This window comes from Bubalus bubalis, chromosome 9 (genome assembly GCF_019923935.1).
Source record: "Bubalus bubalis isolate 160015118507 breed Murrah chromosome 9, NDDB_SH_1, whole genome shotgun sequence".
Taxonomy (NCBI): domain Eukaryota; kingdom Metazoa; phylum Chordata; class Mammalia; order Artiodactyla; family Bovidae; genus Bubalus; species Bubalus bubalis.
In genome coordinates, this window is record NC_059165.1 from 61,701,200 (window position 1) to 61,728,927 (window position 27,728).

The 27,728-nt window shown below is 36.2% G+C and overlaps 2 protein-coding genes across 9 annotated transcripts in view; one reads left to right on the forward strand and one right to left on the reverse strand.

Moving 5' to 3' along the window:
* Positions 1–26,225, forward strand: part of FAM13B (family with sequence similarity 13 member B) — a 77,577-nt gene extending 51,352 nt beyond the window's left edge. For 4 of the 8 annotated variants that reach the window (XM_025292637.3, XM_025292640.3, XM_025292645.3 and 1 more), the window contains 14 exons: positions 3,913–3,977; positions 6,464–6,512; positions 6,923–7,070; positions 9,774–9,839; positions 11,254–11,464; positions 12,027–12,156; positions 13,744–13,825; positions 15,470–15,699; positions 17,960–18,043; positions 18,273–18,368; positions 20,454–20,537; positions 20,633–20,796; positions 21,358–21,459; positions 23,863–26,225. In XM_025292637.3, coding sequence (XP_025148422.3) covers positions 3,913–3,977; positions 6,464–6,512; positions 6,923–7,070; positions 9,774–9,839; positions 11,254–11,464; positions 12,027–12,156; positions 13,744–13,825; positions 15,470–15,699; positions 17,960–18,043; positions 18,273–18,368; positions 20,454–20,537; positions 20,633–20,796; positions 21,358–21,459; positions 23,863–23,986 — 1,635 coding nt within the window. In that variant the 3' untranslated portion in view covers positions 23,987–26,225. The remainder of the gene's footprint in view (positions 1–3,912; positions 3,978–6,463; positions 6,513–6,922; positions 7,071–9,773; positions 9,840–11,253; positions 11,465–12,026; positions 12,157–13,743; positions 13,826–15,469; positions 15,700–17,959; positions 18,044–18,272; positions 18,369–20,453; positions 20,538–20,632; positions 20,797–21,357; positions 21,460–23,862) is intronic. The other 4 variants (XM_025292641.3, XM_025292646.3, XM_006050695.4 and 1 more) reach the window with 2 other exon arrangements.
* A 1,152-nt stretch (positions 26,226–27,377) lies between these two features.
* The window catches only part of PKD2L2 (polycystin 2 like 2, transient receptor potential cation channel), a 42,295-nt gene continuing 41,944 nt past the window's right edge, over positions 27,378–27,728 (reverse strand). The window contains exon 14 of the mRNA XM_025292647.3: positions 27,378–27,612. Coding sequence (XP_025148432.2) covers positions 27,516–27,612 — 97 coding nt within the window. The 3' untranslated portion in view covers positions 27,378–27,515. The remainder of the gene's footprint in view (positions 27,613–27,728) is intronic.

Below are 27,728 nucleotides of genomic sequence, written 5' to 3' on the forward strand. Positions count from 1 at the left end.
TGAGTCTTTTAAGATCTACTCTCAGCAGCTTTCAGATATACAATATAGTATTATTAACTACAGTTATGATGATGTATGTTATAGTTCTATATCTTATTTATTTTTTATCTGGAAAGTTTGTACCTTTTGACTACCTTCACCCGTTTTCCCCACTACCAACCCTCACCTCTGGCAACCACCAGATATGTTTTCTATATAGATGTTTGACTTTATCTTAAAATTCCACATAAAAGTGAGATCATATGGTATTTGTCTTTGTCTAACTTATTTCACTTAGTCATAATGCCTTCAAGGTCCGTCCATGTTATTATTGCAAGTGGCAGGATGCTGGGTTTTTATTTTTTTAATGGCTGAATAATATTCCATTATGTGTGTGTTACATGTATACACACCCACACAGGAAATTATTCAGCTGTTTATCTATTGAGGGACACTTAGGTTGTATCTTGACTATTGTAAATAATCCTGCAGTAAACATGGGGGTGCACCTGTCTTTTTGAGGCAGCATTTTTCTTTGCTTCACATAAACATCCAGAAATGGAATTGCTAGTAAGCATGGTAGTTCTATTTTTGATTCTTTGAGGAGCCTCCATACCATTTTCCTTAGTGGCTGTACCAATTTACATTTCCATCTCCAAAACACGAGGGTTCCTTTTTATCCACGTCCTCACTGGCACTTACTTTGTGTTGTCTTTTTGGTGATAGCCATTCTAATGGGTGTGAGGTAGTATCTCATTGCGGGTTTGATTTGCATTTTCCTGATAGTGATGTTGAGCACTTTTTCATGTACTTGTTGGCCATCTGTACTTCGTTTTTGGGAAAATGTCTATTTAGATGTTCTGCCCATTTTTTAATTGTATTATTTGTTTTTTGCTATTGAGCTTTATGAGTTCTTTTTATATTTTGGAGATTAACTCCTTATCCAAATACATGATTTTGCAAGTATTTTCTCCCATTCTGTAGGTTATTTTTTCATTTTGTTGATGGTTCATCTGCTGTGGCGACCTCATCAGTTTTGCCCACATGAATTCAGTGAAAGAAATTGGGCTAGATTGAAGAATATTTAATATATTTTTATAAAACCTTTAAAAATTGTGGATCATTATGCTATATATATGAAACTTATATAATATTGTATATAAACTATACCTCAATTAAAACATTTTTTTTAAGTCTCCATAACCTAACTGATGGGGCTTCCCAGGTGGCGCAGTGGTAAAGAATCTGCCTGTCAATGCAGGAGACATAAGAGACACAGGTTTGGTCTCTTTGAGTCGGGAAGATCCCCTGGAGTAGGAAATGGCAACCCACTCCAGTACTCTTGCCTGGGAAATTCTATGGGCAGAAGAGCCTGGCGGGTTACAGTCCATGGGGTTGCAAAAAATTGGACATGACTGAGCACATACCTTTCACATTTAATCTAACTGACAGAAAAATATAATGAGTTGGCACTCATTTAAATGGAAAGTTGTTAATTAAAAAGTTTTTTTCTGCTTAACACACAGCAGATTTTTGCTCCAACGTGTTTTTGTATCTGTTCAACTATAAAGTCAAGTTGGAGACTACAGTTTTAAGTTTTTCTGGATAATCCAAATTTTTAGATTCTAAAGTTCTGTAGCTTTATTTTTGCCATCTGGTGGTTGAAAATGCTTTAGTAAGTTTTCTTACAAGCAGATGAAATGTGTAGAATAAAGCAGGGATAGTTAGCTTATCTAAAAGAAGTAGCTGCCGTACTTGAGCAAAACTAGGTCAGTGGAGATGGAAGGATGAGCGACTAAGCTGTGTGGAAGTATCGTTGTGGATGGCTAAGGAATGGCTGGAGACCAAGGAAATTACTGGTCTTTAATTAGCTCCTGTCAGTAAGTCCTGACAGCCCCTAATACCCTGGCAATATGATTGTGCTGTAGCTGCTGCTCCCACTGCTGCCATTGCCACCACCTTTTTTCACCAAAGGGCTCTAGCTTTCCTGAATTGAGACCAGCGTGCCTTAGATGTCCTTTATAAGGACTCTGATGTTTGTGGAGAAGGGAGGGAAGACAGCACAGGCTGCTTTGTCATCTCATATTTTAGAAAAAAGAGCTTTTTTCTTCTTGTGTATTAAGGGTTGAATATTTTATCTGGAATGAATTCTGAGAAAGTAACATTTTTTCTAGGTGATGAAGTATATTTTAGTTTCTAAGAAAAGTATTGCATATTTCCTGTATGTTAAATGAAGACTGGCTGTATGCTAACATGACTAATAACTTTTATTTTTCTTTGTCCTGAGATACTGTGTAGAGCACAGTTCTGCACTCGACTTTGAATTTCATCTGTCTTCTCCACTGCTGGGCTGTCAGCTTTTGCTGCCGTCACTGCATTTTTTATATTATCCCTAATTGAGATCTTGTTTAATACTTTTCACTATTTAAGAATTATGTTGCCTAAATCTGGGTGGAGGATATGTGGATATTAGTTATATCAGTGATCATATTTTATTTCAGTTATTTCATAGTAAAAAGAATTATAGGTTAAGTTAGGGTTGGTCATGTAATAGTATGCTTTATAATAGAGCTTTACAGTTTCTCTTAAAAGCTCTTTCTTTTGATTCTCTGACAACAACCATAAGATAGGCACATAAGTGCTTGTTATTGTCTTATTTTTCATCAGAAGGAAAGAACTGGGACTTGAATTTGGTGGAGTAGAGCAAAAAGGCTCGTTTTAAATATTGAATCTGTATAATGGTTTTTCACAGTTCCTGAAACCCTCATATTTAAGAATGTAAAGCTATATTCCAGAGCATGGAGGTTGTTGAAGTCTGATTTTTAGATCAGTGGTTCTATACACTTTGGGTCCCAAGGACCTTTTTATACTCTAGAACTCTAAATTATTGAGGGTCCCAAAAAACTTCTGTGTACCTAGGTATGTCTATTAGTATTTAGTATATTAGAAATTAAAACTGAGCAATTAAAATGTTTATTAATTCACTTAACATAATAAACTCACTCAAGGTAACATAAATAAGATTGCCTTTTTTTTTCTTAATAAAAAGCAGCTATTTTTAAAAGAAGTTATTTTGAGGCATGACATTGTTATACATACTTAGTGATCTTGCTACTGTCTGACTTAGAAGTCAGCTGGATTCCCATATGTGCTTCTGCATTCTCTCTGTTGCTATAGATTCTTTTGTTTCAAGTGCATGAGGCTAGTTAGCTTCACAGAGATATATTCAAAAAGAGAGTATTTTAATAACTTTTTACAGACTGTCTTTCACATTAAACAAAACTGCACAAGTAGTAGTTTCTTAAGAATCTAGGAAGATCAAATCTTGATTTCTGAGGTGATCATCAAAAACACTAAAAGGTTTACATAGTTTGAAGTATGCACAGGACATTTGTATTAGACTTGATAGGTATTTATTTTAGGGAGGAGTAGGCATGGAATGGTGTCTCAAAGCCCATTGGAAAATTAGGGAGCATTCTCATGTGCTTTTGAGTTTCAGAGTTGTTATTTCAAATATATGTCATAAAGGGATCTGGTGAACTATGTGACTCCTCTGTTACCTGCTAGGAAGTTAACCAACTTGTATGTTCATTGCTGATGAGAAAGAGAAGTAGCTGACCGTCATTTTTAGAGGAGAAAATTCTAAGGAAGGAAAAAGAATGTGATAGCGGTAGCAGTAGCTCTTGCCCAGTAGGGTAGCAAGAAAAACAGGGTCCTCATGTTATACACATGCACCCCCGTAAACACAACTCAAGTTTTGAGGAAGGTCAATTACTCTCTAAAAAGGGATGTTAACACCTACAGACTATTTTAAGTAGTAGTTAAAAGAGGGGCATTTGACTAACTTATAATCTAATATCCTAATTTGGATTGGAAACTTCTCAACTTTAAGGGGATGGGAACTCCATTAATAAGTGGTGTTCTTTTTGTCAGTGTGTAGGTATATTGTTAGAGCCATGCAGTGACCATGGTGATGGTGAAGATGACTGTCTTGAGAGGTAAGCATTTTTTCTTGTTGTTGCTAATTAACTATTCATTTTGAAAATTGGAGTTCTTTACAGATTCCGGGGTGAATTTTTTAGATGAAGCTTTCTGTTACAACATATATTTTAGGTAAGCAAACAAAACCAAACATCTTATTTTGATCCTAAGTATAAAGCATATTGGAGCTTCTCAGATGGCTCAGTGGTAAAGAATCCACCTGCCAAAGCAGGATACTCAGTTTGGACCCCTGGGTTGGGAAGGTCCCCGGAGAAGGAAATGGCAACCCACTCCAGTATTCTTGCCTGGGAAATCCCTTGGACAGAGGAGCCTGGTGGGCTACAGTCCATGGCGTCACAGAGAGTCAGATATGACTGAGCTACTGAGCAGCAGCAGCAGCATAAGACATATTAAATGTCCATAAATATTCAGAGTAGATACAGGTTAAGACAGGTGTTATAAATTGGAAAACATTCAGAAATTAGAACACTGCCTTCTTGGAAACACTTCAAACTTTTCACTTGATTTGTAGAACAGTTCGGGAGTTTATTGATACTCTGAATACATGCTTCAGTGAGTTAATTCAGAAGTCTTGGAACTGTGGACAGCAAACTGAAAGATTGTAACATATTTGCCTGGACAAACATATAGGGATTTTTTGCTCCTATTCCAGTTCCTCTGTGTGTCCTAGTACAGTCCGACGCAGTTAGTGCTTGTTTATGTCCTTGGCTTGCAGTAATGGAAGGGGGCATTCCCTAGGCAATAAGTCTTTTAACTAAGGAAATGGCAACCCACTCCAGTACTCTTGCCTGGAGAATCCCATGGATGGAGGAGCCTGGTGGGCTACAGTCCACAGGATCGCAAAGAGTCGGACACGACTGAACGAATCCTTAGTCACCATAGATACTTGATAGAGTCCCTTTGAACAGAAGCTTTCTAGAATGTTTTAAAGTTTTGAATGTCATTACTCTTTTTATGATTCATTAAGACGTTGCTAAAAAATGTGGATAATTTTCTTAATAGTGACGGTTTGATCTTCTGAAAACACATCAGTAATGAAGTTGCAGACTAGACTGTTAATACCGAGAAATCCCATACGTTACTGATTTGGTGGTAGCCTGTTGGCAAGGGTAAACTTGCATTAATGTTGTTATCTCTCTTAATTGTGAGTAGAAAACCTGTTCTCTTAGGGCAAGTAAATTCTTTGGAGCCGTATCTCTGGAGCATCCCCCTACACTGAAGGTCCACAGATTGCCTGCTTACAGCAGCTCCTTGTGCTTCCTTTCAGGAGGCAGGAATGATTCTCTTCCAGCCCAGGGAATATTGGAGCTATGGGCTGAAGATAAAAGATTAACAGCATTAACATGCATCCTCAAAATGATGACATCTGGATTTGATAGAACAATAAGGATCCATCTAGTGAGGACTCAAGCTTTTTCGAGAAAGCTCTTTCCTCTTCAACTTACGTATAGATTAGCAAGCTGCTTTTTAGACCAAAAGATTTTCTTGGTTAGGTAGATTACATTTTGCTTGTTTAACCCTCATGTTTCTCAAATTTAGATGATTAGGTCTTTTAATCTGGTAGGCTAGAATTTAACTCATTCCCCCATTTGTTCCCACTCTAAGCAAAAGAGAGCCTTTGCTTGCCGGGGAATTTAGTTTGTTTTTCATGTTTAGCAAACAAGGTAATTATATATATATGAGGAGCTGACTTGCCACATTTAGATCAAGACCTGTCTTCTGAGTGCACACTTTTATGGCAGGGGAGGAGCAGCACCTATGAGTATCACTGTAGATTGCAGTGCCACAGTGTCTTTGGGGAGGAGAACATTCCTACAGTCAGCATATTGTGATGCTAGATATTCTGTTGAGGTCAAGTAAGTAGAGATGATTTGTGACAGCTTGCTTTAACACTTGTTCTAGATAGGGATTAGTTTTTATAGGAAAATAAATGAAATTTTATAAAATTTCCTCTTTATGTTGTTACCATTATGTTTTGAAGAAGGAGAGGTTTAGAAGTAGTAACTTTGTTTTGATTGTAATAGAATACCATCAGATTTAAAATTTAGGACATAGCTATACTTTAAAAAAAAATCTTTAAATGGAAAAAGATGTCCCAGAATATGGAAAAATGAAGTCAATTGGTTAAAACTATTACTTATTTTATAGAATCTTTTCCATTATATATTCATTTCTTTTGTTTTTTATTTATTGTGAATTATATTTTTCATTTTAAAGTGTTTTTTGTTTTGGGAAGTAGATGTGTAAGGGAGTGGTGAATGTACTTAATTTTTCTGAACATGAACTGATTCTCTGGATATTTTCAGTAGTGTGTGTTTTTCAGATACAGGGCTCCAAAGAACGGGCATATGTGCAGTTGTCGTTTTCTTTTCTCACACTGTAAATGCTAACTGTATGAGGAAGAGAGGAATCTAGATAAGAAATATGCAGTGATAGTAACCAATTTATTCTTAAAAGACTAATAACTTTACTTGATTTTTAGGAAAGAATATTTGTCATTTGACAGTGATAAATTGTCACACTTGATTCTGGTAAGAATTACTTTTCTTTATGGTTCTTTAAAGTTTGACTAGGTTTAACCTACCAGTTATGGTATCTGGCCTTTGACTCTTGCGTTTAATAGGTTTAAAGGAGATTTAAATGCAAATACTCTCACCAGTTGTTTTACAGTCAAACAGCAACTTGATTTGCCACTTTTGATTTTTGGTTTGTTTTTGCTTTTGTTTTCTAATTTGCCACTTTTGATTGCAAGCAACTTGGTTATGAAAACAATTTCCTCAGTTTGGGATCCAAACTTTGTCTTGAATGGTGGGACTGGGACAGTTGCCTATGTAGGCAAGGTAAACTAATGAGGACCACGCAAGAACATAAGCTGGTTGTTTTTAAATAGGGCATGGAAAGCTTCTTGTTTGTGAAATGTATTCTTTATTTTAAAATACAGGATTCTAGTAGCAAGATATGTGATTTGAATGCCAACACTGAATCAGAAGTGCCAGGAAGTCAAAGTGTTGGTGTTCAAGGGGAAGCAGCATGTGTCCAAATTCCACATTTAGATCTGAAGAATGTTTCTGATGGTGATAAATGGGAAGGTAATTTTACCCACACACATTATTTTCCTGATAATGTTATTTGTAACTGAAATTACCCAAGGCAGTAATGAGATTACTGCTCTTTTCTTAGCAACCTTATTCGTTTTTATTTGATTCATGTAAGAGTGAGTGACTATTTTTACTCAAATGCGCTAATGAAATTATGGGGCAGTTATCTCATTTGAATTAATTCTTATCCATTAACTCTGAGGATGGATGTTAAAACATAAAGAAAATAAAATCAAGGGTAGGCTGTTGTTAATTGTTAAACCAAATCAGGTGCTATCTCCCGGTTTTTGAAAGTCCAGTATGCTAGGCTTTAGGGATCTCACCACTTTAAATAGAGAGCCTAGAATACAGCTACCTTTTCTTTATAATCATCAGAAATACATTTAAAAAGAAATTATCTTCAGAGGTATTTGTAAGCAAATATTGTACTATGTCCCTGTATCTCTGTTAGGTTTTGAAGGTATGGGAGCAGGGTCCTAACAAGTTTTACAAGGGAGAGAAATTTTAATTTTAACTTAAAAGGCAAAACCACATGGGTTAAAACTCGGCAGATGTGTATTTAAGACCTTCATTTCATTGTATGTAAGTTTTTTTTTAATCAAAAGGAGCAAAAACTATAAATAAATACCAAACTTCAGTGAATGATCAGCATGCAGAAGGGTTTATGGAGAAGTATATGAATATCTACTGTTTACTTTGAAATCCATGAAGAAAACAAGATGGTTAATGGACTGGAAATGTTATGAAGCAAGTATAGTGAAATGTTAGTAGTAGAATCTAGGGGATTGGTATATGGATGTCCTTTGTAAAATTCTCTAAAAACTTTGCTGTGTATTTGTAAACTTTGAAATAAAATGTTGCAGTTGAGGAGTAGAAATAAGAAGCATATTTGGATCCAGGGGGGCTTCTGGATCATATCCTGTCCTATGTAAAGAGATAAGGAGACCACTCAGAAATCTTAAAGTTACATATTTGTTCATTTGAATGAAGATCTCTTCGTAATCTCACCTTTGGCAAGTTAGCCAATAACGTATGAGGAATTGAAATACCAATATCATGTGCTCCTTTTGCCACCTCAAGTCTGCACACCTGATCACAGTTGGAGCATTTTTATTTATTTTTAAGGTATAGCCAATATTTTAAAAGCCCCAACCAAGTCATTCTGCCAATCTTTACTGCTGTCTTTCAATCCCTACTCCTCCCTTTTTGGTCTAGATGTTTGGCATGCCCAGCGGTGTATTATGTGTCATAACTTAGACTAAATCAGGAAGTTATCCTCCATTTACTTTGTTCTGGGTTATTCAGGATGTTTGGAATTTATGAAGATGCTCCCCAGGGTTAGGGATGTATTAGCATTCTGGTGGCAATGAAGTTCAAATGTCCCTTTAAGTTACTCATCCTGGTGTAGTTACTGAGAAGGAGTGGTGGTCATCAGAGCATCCTTTGAGCTGAAAGTTAGGAAAGGAGTCTCTGAAAGATGAAGCTGGGCTTCTGACAGAGTATTTAATGCTGTTGCTTTTTGGAGGATGCAGACAAATAGCCCTTTATAGTCCTTGGCCTGAGGGTCCTGATCTTAAGTTTTAAGCATAGAAGACCATTTGTTTTCCATTGTCTGAGGAGATAGGACATTCTCTGTCCAGCTTCAGCTTTCTGAAGGCTTCCCTTAAAGAGAGCCTGATGCTAGGCTTTCTTTTGTTGCCTTGTCGGAATCCACTGACTGTTTACAGATTGTTGTGGTAGGGAAGGGAAGGTCACTATGTACTCCTGATCCCTGATTTTCAGTGTCTGAGCTGCCCTGGCTCAACAGCTGTGACAAGTCCACATAGACCTCCTCCTGGCTTTTCCAGGAATACGGGTCAGTGACTTTCAGAGAGCCAACAGCAGTCGACACCTGAGTGAACTTCTCAGCCATGAACTCTGCATGTGCTTGGGAGAGTGGCTGTTAGCAGACCATGTTGCTCTTTCCACTTGTGCCCACAATACAGAGACTGATTTTTCCATAACTGGGAGTTTAGGATATTCTAAAATAATAGTCTTCCTCAAGAAACCAAATTACTTTAGATCTGCATACCTTGGAAAAAGAGATGTACCCCATTTGAAATGACTCTTAACAGAGAAGTAGGGTGACTTCAAATGGAGGACCATCTCATTCTTCCTAAGTATGTGGGTCTTGGGTTTTTGTATTGTTCCAAGGGTAGTCAGCAGAATGCAGTTAGCGAGTGGGTAGCACATGTCTGCCACCAGTATGCATTTGTAGCCATCCAAAGGTCTTGATTTTTAATGGAAGTGGACATCTTCAGATTCTTACCTGCTCACTCTTGTATGAGATAACAGTAGAATCATTTTGCAGAGCAAACTAAGGGAAATATTTTTCTGTCAAATTGTTTATACTGAAAAGCTTCCACAGTACCTGATTAAGTTTCCATTTCTTCAGTTTTATGTTTGAGTTTTAATAGAACAGCACTACTTTAATTTTTTTGCCTTGCTTGCTGAAATGGAAATGTATGTTTGTGTTTGTTTTTAAAGTTTGGTTAGTAGTAATTTCTTTGAATAAAGTTTTTGAGCAGAATGCCTAACTGGTTTTAGGGAAATGTTTTTGGTATCTTTGGCTTTGTGTTAGTTATGTGTATGGTTTGTTCTGACTGTGCTGTGTGTTCACTTTAGTATTTTTTGCCATTTTTTCCATTTTATTAGCGTCATGCCCTATCACTTTTCCCCTCATTGATTTCAAAACAATGCATCTGCAGAGAGATGGGGAGGGTAAGTATGGTTCACCATAGTTTAGCTTTTTTGCCTTTTTATGGTTCACTTTGTTTGCCTTTTTATTAGCCCTTCTCCTGCTGTCCCCAAATATTAGGAAAACTGTTCTGGGTTAAAAATGACACCCAGAAAATACTGTTTTTTGTTAGTTCCCTCTTTTCTTAAAACAGGAGATTTCTCATAAAATGTTTATTACTAGTTACTTATTTTCTGGGAAGCAGGTACAAGGGTTGCTTTGAAAATCACTTTATTGCTGGGTTTATTACGGGATTGCACGCTATGTACCCAATTTTTAGTTATCAGATAGATCTGGGCTTTAAAAAACGAAGTTGATTATGTTCTTATTATCCTGAAAAAATGTAATGCTTTAAATTGCTAATGCATAAAGTTAAACTAAATTAGTAGCAGTTCATAGGTATTGTGCGAAAAAAAAATGTCATTCTTGCTTTTTGACACTGTCAAGCCAATTTTTGCATCCTAAAATATTTAACTAATTTTTGCTATTAAAAGCCATAGCATCAAAATTTACACTATAGTCATATATTAAGTTAATGTGTAGATGGAAAAGTCCCTATCCCCTCCCCAAATCAAGGGGGATACTTGAAGATAATTTTGTATTTGGAGTATATTTATGGGTTGTGTGTTTATCTGTATGTGTTCTGTATGTAATCAAGCCTTATTTGTGCAGAGACATCAGATACCTCAGTACGGCTTCATATGAGAACTTATAGGATAACTCCAATAAAATAAATGTGCTTAAGAAGGAGTACTGCTGTTAAATTTTGTGTTGTTAATACTTTTGGGTTTAATTATTAAAATATGTATTATACACAGAAATCCTGTAGCAGAAAATAACCACCTCTGTTTAATGTTAGAGTCCAGGTATTGTCAGGTGAATTAGCTGCTTGTTTATAAATCTAACAGTTCTTTTGTTGGAGTCCAAGAGCTCCATTTGCTGAGTATTCTGAATAGCATGGGGAATAGCTTCCACTTCTTAACATAGTCACTTGACAGTGAGGGACAATTTATTCATCTGGCAGCATTTGGCTCAGTTAAATTCCCAATTAAGGACTGTTAAATGTTTACTGTTTCTAAATGAAGACTTTTCCCTACTGGAAAAATAGCATTCAGTATAATTTTGAAGAGCTTGACAGTGTCCCTTCTTGCTTTGTGACGGGTTCAGAAATTTAAAGTGTAACTCCTTATGTGAAATTAGAACTGAAGTAAAAAGTGAAGCTCAGACAACTTTAAACTGTAGTAAGGCTGTATGAAGATCCTAGGATCCCATAAATATTATATTATATGAACCACTACAGAATGATATGGTTTAAAGAACATATAGCTGATACTGTGTGACTTTTTTTCATACAGAACCAAGAGACCCATGGTACTATGCTTTGTGTTTGTTTTCCAGAGCCATTTCCTGCTTTTAAGTCTTGGCAGGAAGACTCTGAGTCTGGAGAAGCTCAGCTGTCTCCACAAGCTGGAAGAATGAATCATCACCCGCTGGAAGAAGACTGTCCTCCAGTGTTATCACATCGGAGTTTAGATTTTGGGCAAAGCCAGCGTTTCCTACATGATCCGGAAATGTTGGATTCCTCATCTAAAGCACTTTCTTTTGCTAGGTAAGTGATTTTTATGTTCTTATGGGCAGTGAATCCTATCACATACCCAGGTCCTTTGAGAGATTTTAATCCTCTAGGCCTATAGTTGAAAGCTTTCTTCCCAATTTCATGAAGCATGCTTTTGTGGTTTATTATTTTGAGTGCCCCCAAATTCTGAGTTCATTGAGCATCTATTAAGGTTTGCTCTCTAATAGACATATTTCCGTGATGTATTTATTTATTCATTCATGACTGAAATTGATCCTGAAAGTTAAAACGTTTCCTTTGCAGTTTGGACACCAAAAGAGCTCTAAGCTGCTTGGGGTCTTTGTTTTTTATCTGCATTTGCCCAAGCGCCTTTTGAATAATTCCAGATTGTTTTCATTGCTACTGTGTTAGCTTTTTGTGGTCTCTAGCATAGTTCAAGTTTCTTTTTACCATTTGTCCTTCAGTGTTAGGGGTTTAATTGCACTTAAAAAATTTACTTCTTGATAATAGTATGATGTTTTATCAGGGTAATAGGAGAGATGGTGTTGATAACTTGAAAATTTAACTACAGTGTTCACCTCTTCTTTTAATTCAGGATTCGAAGATCATCCTTTAGTTCAAAAGATGAAAAAAGAGAGGACAGAACACCGTATCAATTAGTCAAGAAACTTCAGAAAAAAATCAGACAATTTGAGGAACAATTTGAAAGGGAAAGAAATGGCAAGGTGAGTTTGTAACACTGCCCATTGTAAAGTAGATCTCTTGGAACTTAGAGGACATTCTCCCATCTCTTTCCTGGGAGAGAGAACTAATCTAAGACATCCAGAAAAATAGCGCTCATATAGATCTGAGATTATATAGTTCCTTGGCACCCCACTCCAGTACTCTTGCCTGGAAAATCCCATGGACGGAGGAGCCTGGTGGGCTGCAGTCCATGGGGTCTTGAGGAGTCGGACATGACTGAGCGACGTCACTTTCACTTTTCACTTTTTGGGGTCTTGAGGAGTCGGACATGACTGAGCGACGTCACTTTCACTTTTCACTTTTTTGCATTGGAGAAGGAAATGGCAACCCACTCCAGTGTTCTTGCCTGGAGAATCCCAGGGACGGCGGAGTCTGGTGGGCTGCCGTCTATGGGGTCACACAGAGTTGGACACGACTGAAGCGACTTAGCAGCAGCAGCAGCAGCAGCCTTCTGATTCCGGACTAGTATTCTTGCCATTGTACCACTGAATTTTTGTATTTCTGTTGGAAAAGAGCTTGTTGAATTTTAAGGCAAATACTTTACATTGACAAATTATATTAATGCTGTTTCTGCTCCCTCAAAAACCACAGGTAGCCAGGGGAGGTGGGGGTGAAGGGGTGGGATATTTAATCGTTAGAACATGTGAAGTAGGATAAGTCTTATACTTGAAGTCAGAAGACGTTTAGTTAGATCTGCTTTCTGCCAGTTGCTAGACCCTCCTCTGAGAGAGCTTTACTTAATATCTTGCCCTGTCTACTTAAAGTAAGATAAATGAAGATTGAGTGAACTCTCTGCTGTGAACACTGTAAAATACTATTTGAGCAGAAATTAAAATAACCTTTGGGACTTCCTGGTGGTCCAGTGGTTAAGACTCCACACTTCCATGCAAGGAGGTGAGGGTTCCATTCCTGGTGAGGGGACTAAGATCCTGTATGCCACACTGCATGCTGCAAAAAAAACTCAAAAAAACACCCCAACAATAACAACAACAAAAAACCCCATGTTGCATACCCACAAAGATTTTAATGATTGTTTCTTATATATTTTTTTTTTAGAATCTCATTTATTAATTTTACTGAGGTATTAACAAATTTCTTAAAAACATTATCTTTATGAAGAAACAGTGTCAGTCTATGAAGTAGATTTATAGTCGTAGAGTTGTTGTAGATTGGATTATCTGGGAAGCATTCTGCGACAGAGATATCAGAGCATGCCATTTCCAAGGGAGTGTTTAGGGAGAATTGCAGCTGTAAGGAGTAAGGCAGCATGGTTGAGAGGAGAATGTAGACCTGGGATATAGTTGCATTCATGGCCTCAGCCTGATTCCACAGTGTTTCCAACTAGGATGGCTGAATTAATATGATTCAGGATTGACTGAATTAAGATGAAGAAGTCAGGCCTTTTTAATCCTATATAACCAGTCACGGATGTGAGCAGCTCCGGAGGAGGGGTTTGTAACCTTGGGCCAGGCAGCTCATGTGGGCAAAGGCAATTCCTAGAGAGGGACTTAGCACAGACAGGGGTTGATGAGTACATAATCTGTGATTCTGTTTTTCTAATTTTTCAGCCCTCCTACAGTGATATAGCAGCCAATCCAAAGGTATTAAAATGGATGACAGAGCTCACCAAACTGCGAAAGCAAATTAAAGGTATAAAATGGGCATTTTTCAATATAATTGCATTTTAAAATATTCTTTATAATAATATCTGAGCATTATAGTTATAATTTTTGATAACTTAAATCTTGAACACTGGCAAAATAAAAGTTCTCTTGTTTTTATTAGTTATAATCAAAGTTGAAATACTATATTGTATTCTTCCAAATGTCTTTCCTCTTCTTTTATTAGTAATAGTCTTTTGATGGGTGCTCTAGATGGTATTGTATTGTATTGTATTGTGAAGTTTGTATGAGTATTTCAAATATTAAGCAGTTTTGAGTTTGGGTAGGTATTAAGAATTTTTGATGGGTATTTCATCTAAGATTGAGAATATCTAATCATCAATCATTTATACTACAAAGACTAAATTGTAAGTTGTGTTGCATCAAAAACTGGGTCTTGTGTTACTGGGTGTCAGCCCAGTATAGCAGTTGCTAAGATAACATTTACTTTGTGGGTATTTAGTGAATATGCTTTTTAATGATTGTTAATACTTAAAGAATTATCTGTACCAAGTGTGGGTATATAAGATGGAGTATCACATTTGGTTTACTCATTTGAATTTATAAAACAAAAATTTTAATGTCTGTAAGTACCAAGTACTTGAAGACATCTGAGGTTGTAGCAGTGAACAAGACTGAGTCCCTGTTGTCATTTGAGTTTATTTACATTCTTATGGTTAATTAAGTTCTCCTACTTATTTAGAATTTCCCTTTACAATTCTGTAAAAAATTTTCTCATTTAACACCAGTTTCCAACCATAAATGAAAATCACTACTTTGAATGTATTACTAATGAGTGTTATTAAATTATTAGCCTCCTAATTTCCCAGTTTTCTTTCACTCTTACTGTCCTACAGTAAGTGCATTCTCTGCATCCAGAATTATTTTTTATTAAAAAACTATGTATTGTCTTATTTATAGCTTTTCAGTGGGCTTCCTTTTCCATTTAGAACAAAGTTCAAACCCTTTGCTGGCTTTCAAGGCTTTTTATACTCTGCCCTTTCCCCCCATTTTATCACTTTTCCTTATTTTCTGTTTTTTAAAATATGTCACGGTTTAAGAACATTGGCTTGGCTGTTGCCTCAACTGAGCAGAAATGTTCTTCCCCTAAATCTTCTATACTAGGTTAGTCCCTTTTTAATTCCATGTTCTTCTATACTAGGTTAGTCCCTTTTTATTCCATGTTCAGCTAGGATGTCACCATCTCAGAAAGGCCTTCTTTGTCAGTTTCATCCAAAGGAGTTGCTCTTTCAAAAAGCATGTCTCTTTAACATTGTGACATGCTTTATAGCACTTAGCACTCATTTAAATTATTTTATGAATCTAATTTCTTAGTTTTTATTTTTTACTTCCTGAATATATGACAACAGAGACCATGTCTGTTTGTTTACTGCTGTTATGCTTATCAGAGCATCTTACTCTAGTAGGCATTCTATGAATATTGGTTGAAAGAAAAATCATACAGTTCTCCTGGTATATATATAATTTAAATACTTCATGTGATCTTGAAATACCTGAGCCTGTGTGTTGTCGAAGTATACTTTCCTCTTGTATGTCTTGTGTCTCTTTTGATTTAGTTGCATTTTAGCTAAAATCAGTGGTACTGATTTATCCTCTTGATTTTAAAATCTAGATGCAAAACACAAAACTTCTGATGGAGAATTTGTACCTCAGACACGTCCACGTAGTAACACTCTTCCAAAAAGCTTTGGCTCTTCTCTAGACCATGAAGATGAAGAGAATGAAGATGACTCCAAGGTCATTCACAAGGAGAAGAAGCCATCTAAGGAAGCAACACTTGAACTTATTCTGAAAAGACTCAAAGAAAAACGTGTCGAGAGGTGTCTTCCAGAAGATATCAAAGTAATCTTGAGCTGTGGTTTTTGCCCAGGCTAGCCTTTAGAATCACTGAAATAAAATAATTGCGATAGAGGCATAATGATGTCTAGGTAATCTGCTGCCCTGAGTCAACAAGTTTGCAGTTAAGAAAAATGTTTTTATCAGCACAACAGAAATGCCTGAGTCACAATAATAAAACTAAAAAAACTTGAATGTGATCTGTTCACTTATATTGGAATCAGTTAGCAAGATGGATGTGTTTGATATACCTGAGTTTGAATCTTGGCCTTGTATCTTAGTAGTTGCATGTATTAAACTCTTAGCTTATGCCAGTTTCTGGCTGTGCATTCTTCCAGTGAATCCCTTCAGTAGCCACGTGACTGTGATTATGTCCATTAAAATGACACAGTATGGCTAGGAGGACTAACAATGCATTTTTGTGATGAACAAAGTGCTGAAGTTTGCTGAAAGAGTGCAGAGGTAGATTGCTTGAGGTGAACTTTTAGTGATGAATCCTGATGTGTACCCCTCTCAACAACAGAGTACACCTCATGGTCTCAATATTAGAGTCTTTCTGCCTTCAAACAGAGCTGGCTTAGAAATTCTAGTGGCTGCCCTCCCCAGTTTTTCTTGGTTTTGCTTTTATGTTATACCAACCTCCTCTCCTCCCCACTCCCTTTGCTATAAATGATTTTGATTGCAGAAGGAAACGGCAACCCACTCCAGTGTTCTTGCCTGGAGAATCCCAGGGACAGGGGAGCCTGGTGGGCTGCCGTCTATGGGGTCACACAGAGTCGGACACAACTGAAGCGACTTGGCAGTAGCAGCAGCAGCTTTATTCAGATTCATTCTCCTAGGTTTAAGATTCAAACTTGAGGTTGAAGTCAGTGTTTTACAAAGTTTACACTACTGAATGTACTTAATATAAAATACTTATTATAGAAAGTACGTATCCCCTGAATTTTTTCTTTTTACCTCTTATTTTCATTCTAGTGGTAAACAGGGTCTATTTAACCACTCCTGGTAATAACTGGAAGGCTTCCCTGGTGGCTCAGTGATAAAAAAATCTGCCTGCAATGCAGGAGACGTGGGTTTGATCCCCTGGTTGGGAAGATCTGTGGAGGAGGACTTGGCAACCCACTCCAGTATTCTTGCCTGGAAAATCCCATGGACAGAGGAGCCTGGTGGGCTACAGTCCATGGGTCACAAGAGAGTCAGACATGGCTTAGCGGCTAAGCAACAACAGAGAGTAACTGGAGAGTTTGTTTGGATTAAAGTATAGTCTGTGGAACATTGGTTCATTGGTATGTTAAAGGTCACGCTGTCAAACAGAGGGAGAGGGGGTTATGGGCAAATAAATTTGGGGCTCTTGCCTACTACCATTGGAGTACTAAAAGATGTCAGAAGAGTATCTTATTTTCAGTATTAAAAAAATGCCAGGTGAAGGGGAGCAGAAATCATAGTGTAGAAGTCTAGGGTCACAAATCGATATTGTTAAGCTCTTTTCAGGAGCTTTCCACTATACCAGTACCAAATTTTCTTAATAGTTTAGGAGAAATACAACGTTATAAGATCTATACTTGTGTATGCATGCATTTTGAATATGTGCTCACACACAACAAAATTATAATGCTAATAAAAGATTATGTGCAAAATTAAGATAATAGGCATTTATTTTGTTTATTGTATGCTGAGAAGGCACTGTGTAAATGCCTTTACAATGTATTAACTTGTTTAGTCCTCATTAGAATTCTATGAAATAGGTGAAAGTGAGAGAGGTGAAAGTGAAAGTCGCTCAGTCGTGTCCGACTCTTGGAGACCCCATGGGCTATACAGTCCATGGAATTCTCCAGGCCAGAATACTGGAGTGGATAGCCTTTCCCTTTTCCAGGGTATATTCCCAACCCAGGGATTGAACCCAGGTCTCCCACATTGCAGGCAGTTTCTTTATCAGCTGAGCCACAAGGGAAGCCCTATGAGATAGGTGATATTATCCCCACTTTAGATTAGGATATTGAACAAAAAGAAGGTAACTAACCCAAGGTCACTAAGCTCTTGTGTTCATAACTTATTCAGATAAAATATAAATCAAACCACCAAAGGGAATTGGTACCTAGTTACTAGAAGACCAGATTCTCTAGGAGACTGAAAAATGTTGCCTACGAATCCATAAGTAAAAGATGTGTTCTTATTAACCTAAGGGCTGATCCTTTCAATCAAATTACACATTGCTGAAGGGAATGATGTGGCTAATGGGAGGGTTTTTTTTGTTTTTTTATTCTAGAAAATGACAAAAGATCATTTGGTAGAAGAGAAAACTTCTCTCCAGAAAAGTCTTCTTTATTATGAAAGTCAACATGGAAGGCCGGTAATGTTTCTCTTGATGAAAAGATTTAATTTTCTGTCTTAAAAGAACATGAATCACTTTTGTGGCCCACATCTTCGAGCTGTTTCATAGAGCATTGTTTCCTACATTTGGATGATTTCCTGCTTATTTAAAATAACTTTTTAAAAATTGGAGGGAAAGTCATATTGCCTAATATTTTAGAAATTTTAGATTTCAGATAACTAGGCGATTTCCGTTTTTCTTGCTTCAGGTGACCAGGGAAGAAAGGCATATTGTTAAACCTCTCTATGATAGATACAGACTTGTAAAACAGATGCTGACAAGAGCTAGCATCACTCCTGTCCTTGTAAGTAAAACATGCGAGTATTTATCTAGTTCATTTTACCAAGACCCACTCTTTCCAAAAAAATCCATACAGTAGTATATTGGAGAAATACACAGCCAAGATAACAAGGATTGTGTATGTAAGGTGAGGTTACTGCTTTTAAAATAACAGGAAATTAGTAAGTGCCTACTACTATCTCCCAGGCACTCTTACAAGCATTTTAATCTATGATTATGTTATTAAGTCCTGACAAGTTAAGTTACAACAGATAGAGGATGGTAGCCTCATTTCACAGGTGATGAAATTGAGACTCAGGAGTGATGTGCCCAGGGTCATCTACTTATAGAATGAAAAACTCAATATTTCAGACCCTTGCCTGATTTCTTTCCATTTAAATTCAAGTCTTTGAAAATACATCACTCTTGTGATGGCCATCAGTTCCCTTAACTGCAGAATAATATAAACCTATTCATCTTTTTAAATGAAAAAGTCTATTAAAATAATACATATTCATATATGCGTGCATTTTTTTTTTTTTTAAAGAAAACTCTTAATAACAGTGCATATTGAGTGCTATCTCCAAGTTAACCATTAGATGGTAGGGCTCTAGCTGTGTCTCAGGCTCAAATAGAAGACAGCATGTAGCCCATTCTGCATCAGTGAATTCATTCTTAGGAGCTTATTGTTTACTTAAACTTGCTGGCCATTTTTATGCTGATGGCCTCTTGAATAGCGGTTCCCTTTAGGCTTTTACATTTAACCCTTACAGAAACATTCTTTTTTAAACTGGCCATTTTTTTAGTTGGCTGTCACTCAACAGAACTTTATTTAGATATAAGCAGTTTTCTTTGAACAGTGAATCATGTATAGTGTATACTCTTTTTCACACATAGCTAGTTTATTTAATACTGGTTTTATCTTTTGATTACAAAGGGTTTCTGTGTGTCTCTGACGTTTTCATAATTCCCTAATAGTATAAGTAGTCTTTGAATTTATTTATGAAAATCACCTTAGAATTCCACAGGTTTGTCTTTAAAAACTGAGTCTATAGGAAGCATTTCTAGATCTTATGGACTCCTAAATTTGACTATCATAAAGAGAAATTTGGAGTCTAAAAGTTAAGCCAAGAGAATAGGAGAGAATCGTTTTTCCAACAAATGGTGCTGGCAGTTCCTCAAAAGTTTAAACATTGAGTTACTATATAACATAGCAGTTCTCTTCCTTGGATATACTCAGGAGAATTGAAAACATTTGTCCACATACAAATTTGTAGGCATGTCTTAAAAGTAGCATTATTCATAATAGCTAAAGTATAAAAAACTGTCTAGATGTGCAGCCAACTGATAGATAAACATGATGAGGTATATCTGTATGGTGGAATATTACTTGCTATGCAAAGGGATGAAGTACTGGTACACACTATAACATGGATACATCTTGAAAAACACTTAGGTTAAGTGAAAAAGACACAAAAACCACTTAGTATATGATTCCATTTGTATGAAATATCTAGAATAGACCAGCCCATTGAGACAGAAAATAGATTGTTGTTTGCCATGGGCTAGGGAGAGAGGGCTAATGAATATAGTTTCCTTTTAAGGTGATGAAATGTTCTAGAAACAGATAGTGGTGATGATTGCACAACTTTGTGAATATACCAAACACCACTAAATTGTATACTGTAAAAGAGTGAATTTTATGGTATATGAATTACATCTTAATGAACTGTTTTTTTTTAAAAAGAAATATAAAGAGGTCCTCAGACCAAGAAAGTTGACCACTTTGTTAAAAAGAAAACATGTTCCCAATTAAATTATCAGTGACACTTCTTTAGTTAGAATTTTAAAAGCATTTATTGAATGAGCTCTTTAGAATTACCTAGACATAAATTATCACTTATCACTCTTATGCATGCATAACAAGTAAAAAGCAAAAATATAGTTAGAAATTCCTAAAAACTTTTAAAGCATATGGTTAGGATTTTGAAAATAAAGTTTAAGATCTGTTAAAATAAAGTTTAAGATCTGTTATACTTTATCTGTAATAGCAAAGTAAATCTTCCTTGAATAATAAAAATATGACCCATTTGTATGTTTATTGTCACAGGGATCTCCATCCACCAAGCGAAGAGGTCAGATGTTACAGCCGATCATAGAGGGAGAAACTGCACATTTTTTTGAAGAAATCAAGGTAGTCCTTAAGAGAAATAATTCTGTGATCTTTTTCCTAAAGGAAAAGTTGAAACCATGGCATATTTGATTCTCTGTTTGCATATATATATTTAGGAAGAAGAAGAAGATGGTGTTTGTCTGTCCTCTGAGTTAAATGATATCTTGAAAACTGCTGTACAGGCACAGTCATCATTGGAAAACTCAGAATCTGATGTTGAAGAAAATCAGGAAAAACTGGCTCTAGATCTCCGATTGTCAAGTACTCGAGCAGCTTCTATGTATGTATGCTGGTTTGTGATTTTAGCCTATTTATGTAAGAAATACTCAAAAATTTAGATGCAAAGAAATTTCAGTGTTAAATAATTGAATACTTGGAGAGAATGAATACAGTGCTCAAGAAATAAAATGATTTTAGAAAGTGTGCTTTATAAAATGTGTTGTCATTCACATTTTCTGAACTGAAAATTAGTGTGTGATAAAAATTAAAAGAAACTAAAGTCTTACATTTGCTGTATGACAAAGTGCTGGAACCAGCTGAGAGTTATCTGTTCATTTATGCTCTGTCAGCTTCTTTACCTGATGCGGCCTTGGATTCTAATTCTTAGCCCTGGCATTACTTTAGGATCATGTGGGAAGTTGTTTTATGTTTGTTTTAAGTACTTATGCTGAGCCCTACAAGCAGCTATTCTGATTTAATTGCTCTAAGGTGAATCTTAGACATTGGTTATTCCAGAAGCCCACCAGCTGAGTTGATTTTGCAGCCAGGGTTAGAAACACTGTTAAGAACATGGTGAATTTAAAGTACCCTTTCAGATGTTTTCTTCCTGTTTCAATTTTAGGCCCGAATTGCTGGAACAACTTTGGAAAGCCAGAGCTGAAAAAAAGAAACTACGTAAAACATTAAGGGACTTTGAAGAAGCATTTTATCAACAAAATGGAAGGTTTGTTTGAGCATCACAAAATTTAATCCTCTTTCTTCTTAAGTCACATGTCCTGCCCGTATGTTGAAATAAATAGATAAGAATAGAAATAAATTGTGCATATAAGGATGCTAGCATTGAAAATAAAAGTAAAAAACCTTCCTTTATTCCTTGCGGCCCTGCTGTTAATGGAAGAAAAAGGTAGAGCTGGAATAAACAACATCTGACAAAATAAATCAGTATTGTCCTAGAGAGGTGTGGTTGAGTGGCAGTTATTTTAGGTTTCTTAATTCAGTATCCACCCTTTTGGATGGAGAAGGCAATGGCACCCCACTCCAGTACTCTTGCCTGGAAAATCCCATGGATGGCGGAGCCTGGAAGGCTGCAGTCCATGGGGTTGCTAAGAGTCGGACACGACTGAGCGACTTCCTTTTCACTTTTCACTTTCATGCATTGGAGAAGGAAATGGCAACCCACTCCAGTACTCTTGCCTGGAGAATCCCAGGGACGGGGGAGCCTGGTGGGCTTTCATCTATGGGGTCGCATAGAGTCGGACAGGACTGAAGCGACTTAGCAGCTTACCCTTTTGGAAGTGTTTGTGAATGAGATCTCCTTTTAGAAAGGGTCCCAAATGTGTGTATTATTCTCAATTAGTTTGGATTCTTCTACTGAGACCATGGCTGCTTAGGTTGTGTGTTGTCTCATTCTAGGACACATACTTCCAAGGTGTGTATTACTGTGGCAGTCTTGTGGCTCCTATAATACAGTATGGCCAGTGCCTTTATCTAACTGGGTAATGCACAGTTGACCCAGTGGGACTTTTTTAAAAGTAAGGGAAATACATTCTAATTCAGATTGTGGCCAGAGTGACAATTAATTTATCTCAGGGCTCAGAAGAGACAGTTTATCTCAGGGCTCAGAAGAGTTTTTCCATGTTACCAGATGATGTTACCAAGCCATTAACTCTATAGTAGTTCTCCCGCATCAGTTTTATGTCTGTTTCAGTTACACCATGATTAACTGTGGTCCAGAACTATTAAATGGAATGTTCTAGAAATAAACAATTCGTAAAGTGTAAATCATGAACTGTTTTGAGTAGTGTGATGAAATCTTGTGCTGGCCCACCCAAGACGTGAATCATCCTTTTGATCAGCATATCCTGCCCCTTAGTCACTCAGTATCCATCTCGTTTATCAGATTAGCCATCACAGTATCTCAGTTCTTGTATTCAATTAATCCTTATTTAACTTAATGTGTCCTAAAGCACAAGAGTAGATGTGTTAGCAATTCGGATATGCCAAAGAGAAGCCATAGAGTACTTCAAGTGAAAAGAGGGGTGAAAAGAGGGAAAGAAAAGTGAAAAGAGGGGTGAAGAGACGGAAAGAAAAAGAAAATTCTTAACTCAGTCAAGGAAAAAAAAAAAAATCATATGCTGAGGTTGCTAAGAACTATAGTAAGAACATCTATCCATGAAATTGTGAAGAAGGAAAAAGAAATTCGTACTATTTTGCTATCATACCTCAGACTGTAAAAGTTATGGCCCAATGCATGATAAATGTTTAGTTATTAATAATATGAAAAAGGCATTAAATTTGTACAATAAGATGTTTGAGAGAGACCACATTCACATAACTTTTATTAGAGTGTATTGTTATAGTTATTCTGTTTTATTATTAGTTATTGTTAATCTCTTACTGTGTCTTAATTTATAAATTAAAGTTTATTATAGGTATGAATGTAAAGTATATATAGGATTTGGTTTCACACATCCACTGGGGTCTTGGAATGTATCCCCATGAATAAGAGGAAACTATTGTATTTGAGAGTCTTCTGTGTAGGGTGGCATATATGGTTAAAAAAAAATCTCAAGTGCATTTTCCAAGTGCTTTCTAATTGTTTGTCTTACTGGGAAAAAAACCTTTGCTTATAATTAGTATAGTTCAATGTTTTACCTGATTATTAAACTGAATTGCATTGGATCCCTAATATAAAGTGAGAAAGACGACTTTTTTGCGACCAGTAATATGTTTTACATCTTAATTCACTGAAGCCAGAAATGACACACTGTAATTCTCTAGAACTTATAATACACTTACAGACCTGACAGAGTCTAGCAATGCATGTCTTATTAAAATATTTGATTATCTGTTATAACCTCCAATTATCATTGATACTGATAATATCCATTAATGTGTCAACACATTATATCCAAACACATTAATGGATATTATCAGTATCAATGATCAGAATTCGAAGTGTTTTAGGAATATTCTGTTGGGTTGAAGGGAAATAGTCCAATAATCTTTTTTTCTTGCAGAGCAGTTTTTTATTTGAGCTTATATTGGGTAATATTCTGTCTCACATTATGACAGCTTCTGGGATTTTATTTTCCAGATGATCTCTAAGTTTTATTTTCTCCCCTAGGAATGCCCAGAAAGAGGATCGTGTTCCAGTGCTTGAGGAGTACAGGGAATACAAGAAAATTAAAGCCAAGCTTAGGCTTCTTGAAGTTCTTATCAGCAAACAAGATTCTTCAAAATCCATATAAAATATGGTCCTTGAAAACATCATAAAATCAGTTGTATTCCCTGAAGCTATCATCGTGTGTACTTGGCTGGTTCTTAAGTTCATTCTGTCAGGCACTCAAGAGAGTTTCATTTTATACTTGCTGGTGGTGCCACTAGAGAAATGATGGGAGGGTAAGTAGACCTTATCTAGGGAGTGCGATGTTCCATATTAACCACAGACTGTCCTCTCTACCTTTAGCAAACATCCACTTTTCTTCATTGTTTTGTACTGCAGATACATCGTGTTATTAAAAGACTAATATTTTATCTTTTCAACTTTAAGAACTTTGAAGATAGAAGCTTTTTGTTATTACCAACTTTATTATTTTGTTTCTCATTACTCAAGAAAATTGAGAGGAAAATCTTCACATTGAATTCTTCGGTTGCCTTTTTCTTACAGAATGACTGAAAATTTGAAAGAAAAGCCTATAAATGTGCACATATGCAACTATGTTCTATGTTTTCTTAAAAAACCAAAATCAACTGAAATTTCAAGTCCTACAATGGAACATATTTCTGTTAAATGCCCAAAGTGACGCTTTCTCATCCATAGTATGTTAGCAAAATTTTGCAGTTCAGTGGTCACGCAGCTCCTGGATGAAGATAACAATGGCTAGACCAAAAAGTGACCTTGCTTATTAGTTTAGTGAAAATACACACCACACATCACACACAGAACTGAATTATATCACATGCTGCCTTTGGGACTTAAGTTATTCTTTGTTTCCTCAGTTGCAGTTTATCAGTTGGTGATGATGTGATTTGTCTGGATTAGATCCTGCATTTTTTTCCCCCTACCCACCTCCAGATAATGTGAGAAAATAGCCATGTCAGCATGTAGGAACTGATGGTGCTCAGATTTGTGTGTTCAATCAAATGGGCTTAAATTGGCAAAAGAATCATTATGCCTGAAGTGAATCTATTCTTAACAAGGGCTATACCACTGCATTTTTTCTTGTATCTTTGTGGGGAGGGGTGCATCTTTTTTTTTTTAAATTAGCAAAATCCATAAATAAAACATCCTCTAAAGGGATTTGCTCAGTCACATGCTGTTTAAAGCACCTGGCTATGTGATTATTGTGGTATGCCCCTTGTCATACACTCTAAGCATATCTTTTTTTCTTTGGGTTTGCATGGCTTTTCTTCAGGTTCTTCCCTGATATAATTCTCTAATTAATTTCACAGAACAGTGACTTTATTTGTGCTAACAATGTAATAGTCATTAACAGCATATTCTGATCAGGCTTGATCTAAGTGTTAATTTTTTTCCTGGTGCTTTTTTGGATTGATGTGTGTCTCACTTTGTGCCCATGTTTTGCATGCAGTGACTCATGCATGGTTTTCTTAACTAGCTAATATTCATAATTTGTTTCATACAAACACAGACTTTTGCAACATCCTTTAATAAGGTGAGGGAAGCATGAACCTCAGACTCCTGGCACTATTACATAGCACATGAAGTAGCTTGATAATAAGTAGCATTTCTAGTACTTCACATTTCACCTGTGTGTGCAATGCCTTTTTTGGGGGGAGGGAATGTTCCTTGGTAGTGAACACGTTGGGGAATAAAGCACTAAATCCAGCCCTTTTCATGTGGTTTCCTTTTGATACAGCTTGGTTATTCATAATGTACACCTAGAATCGTGAAATTGAAAATACCAAAAGATGTTATCACTTTGATTTTGAATTCATCATGCAGTGTGCATTTAGTTAATGTCTTTTAGTCTCCAGACAGGAGTATATCCAAACATCTTATTTAATGTACACTGTGTATTGTTTTATATGAATGTTTTATTTTATATACCACATGCAAAAATGTCCATATGCACTATTTAAATGTTTTAAATAATATATTCCTTCTTTATAATGCTAAATCTATATTAGTACCATATTTTTATAAGTCATTGGCCTGACTGGTTTCATTTTAGAATTAACAGCTGCTTCATGATGTTGGTTATTCACTGTTAGTGTTTGGCTGTGAGTAGAATAGATAAAAAGTAGCATAGCAGCACGCATGCTATGTGACAGTACTGTGTGTCATAGTTCAGCAGTAAGTGGTAGAATTAGGCGGTTTGTGATAATTTTACTTTGGTACAAGTAAAAACTGTATATCTATATACAAATAATATATAGATATATATGACTGTAAGTATCATTGCATTGCTGTGTCTGGCACCTCATTGTATAGACTTTTGTAATAAAAGAACTTTAATGTTCTAAGTCTCTGTAAATGTTTTTTGTTTTTTTCACTAGATGTTAAAAAAGAAAAAATAGAAACCTCAAATATTCCCTTGCCTTAATGTTCTTAGGCTCTGTTTGAATGACCCCAACCAGAGACCATATGGAGAGACTGCAGGGTTACTAAACCACGTGACTGACTATAGCTCTAGGGAGTGGTAAGACAAAGAAGAGCCATGTTGTTGATTCTCTTTGGAAATCTAGGGAGAAGATGCAGAGAGGATAGTCTTCATTTCTTGTTGCAGTCAGTTATCTTATTAAGAAAATTTGAAATACAGTGTTTAAGAGAAGAGCTTGGTTTGAGGAAGGTGAGTATATTTAATTCCTTTGAGTTTCACAGTCCAGGGACTGTTGAGCACAACGTGGGAGTCTATGGTCAAATAATGTTGCTTAGGTTAAGAGAACATGTGGCTCTTCTAGGAGGGCTTAGGTAACCTCTATTAGAAAAGTTTCCTTGCAGTTTCCCAAATGCTAGCCATTCACAGTTTCCCAACCATCCAAACAGGGCTTTTGCAGCACCCTTATTTATACTTTCCAAACATAACTTGCATTTTTATAACCCTAAAGCTCCTGCTTTGCTCTTTATTTTCTTTTTCAAGGATATTTTGCTTTATAAAGTAATTGAGGAAGCACTTTTGAGAAATTTCAAATGTGTTACTTTAGACTGTCTAGATGAATTTGTCATTTGAAGATATTATTGAAATTTCTGTAGGTGGTTGGGATGTTTGTTCTGCACTTTGCCTTTTTCCAGGAGACTTCCAGCTAGGAAGAATGGAGGTGAGATTATTTTACCTGGGGTCTTATATATTGGTTTTCTAGGATTCTAAACGTTTATTGGCCCATGAAGTTAGAACATGGTGTGTGATGAGAATACCAGCAGTTCTTATACTCTGTGTAACACTGTGAAAAGTGTCTTTACTTACTAAACCATTTACTTAGAGACCTGCCCCAAGAACTAAAAGCAATATTATTTTATACTTTGCATTTTCATTCCTAGAATTTAATAATAAATCTCATTATAAAAGTCTTTACCTGTATCTGTGTGTATGTATTGTGGAGGCATGTTGTAATGTGCATAGATTGTATATTGTGTCCCATTCCTAGAAATAATTTGATGATTATCATTGACCCTGATGATAGTTTGATGGTGGCTGGTTTTGTGCTTTTAAAATGTACCCGAAATGGGGACAAATTTAGGAACTAACTCAGTTCAGAAATAAATTGTTAGAAATGCGCCATGATTGTATCACAGATTCTCACCTCCACTTTTTTTCAGTATTGTAGAGCTGAAACCTTCCTCATCACTCGGTTTAGTTTTAAACTGACATAGTGTAATTCTTTCTCCAGCTCCACAGCATATAAAAAGAGGCTAGAGGATAATTTAGAAGGAGATAGAGAATGAGTCAGTAACATTTTTGTACCTAAGGAGACAGTAGGTTATTAGCGCCTATTGTGAAATACTTTGGGAGGATAGTATTTTAAGGT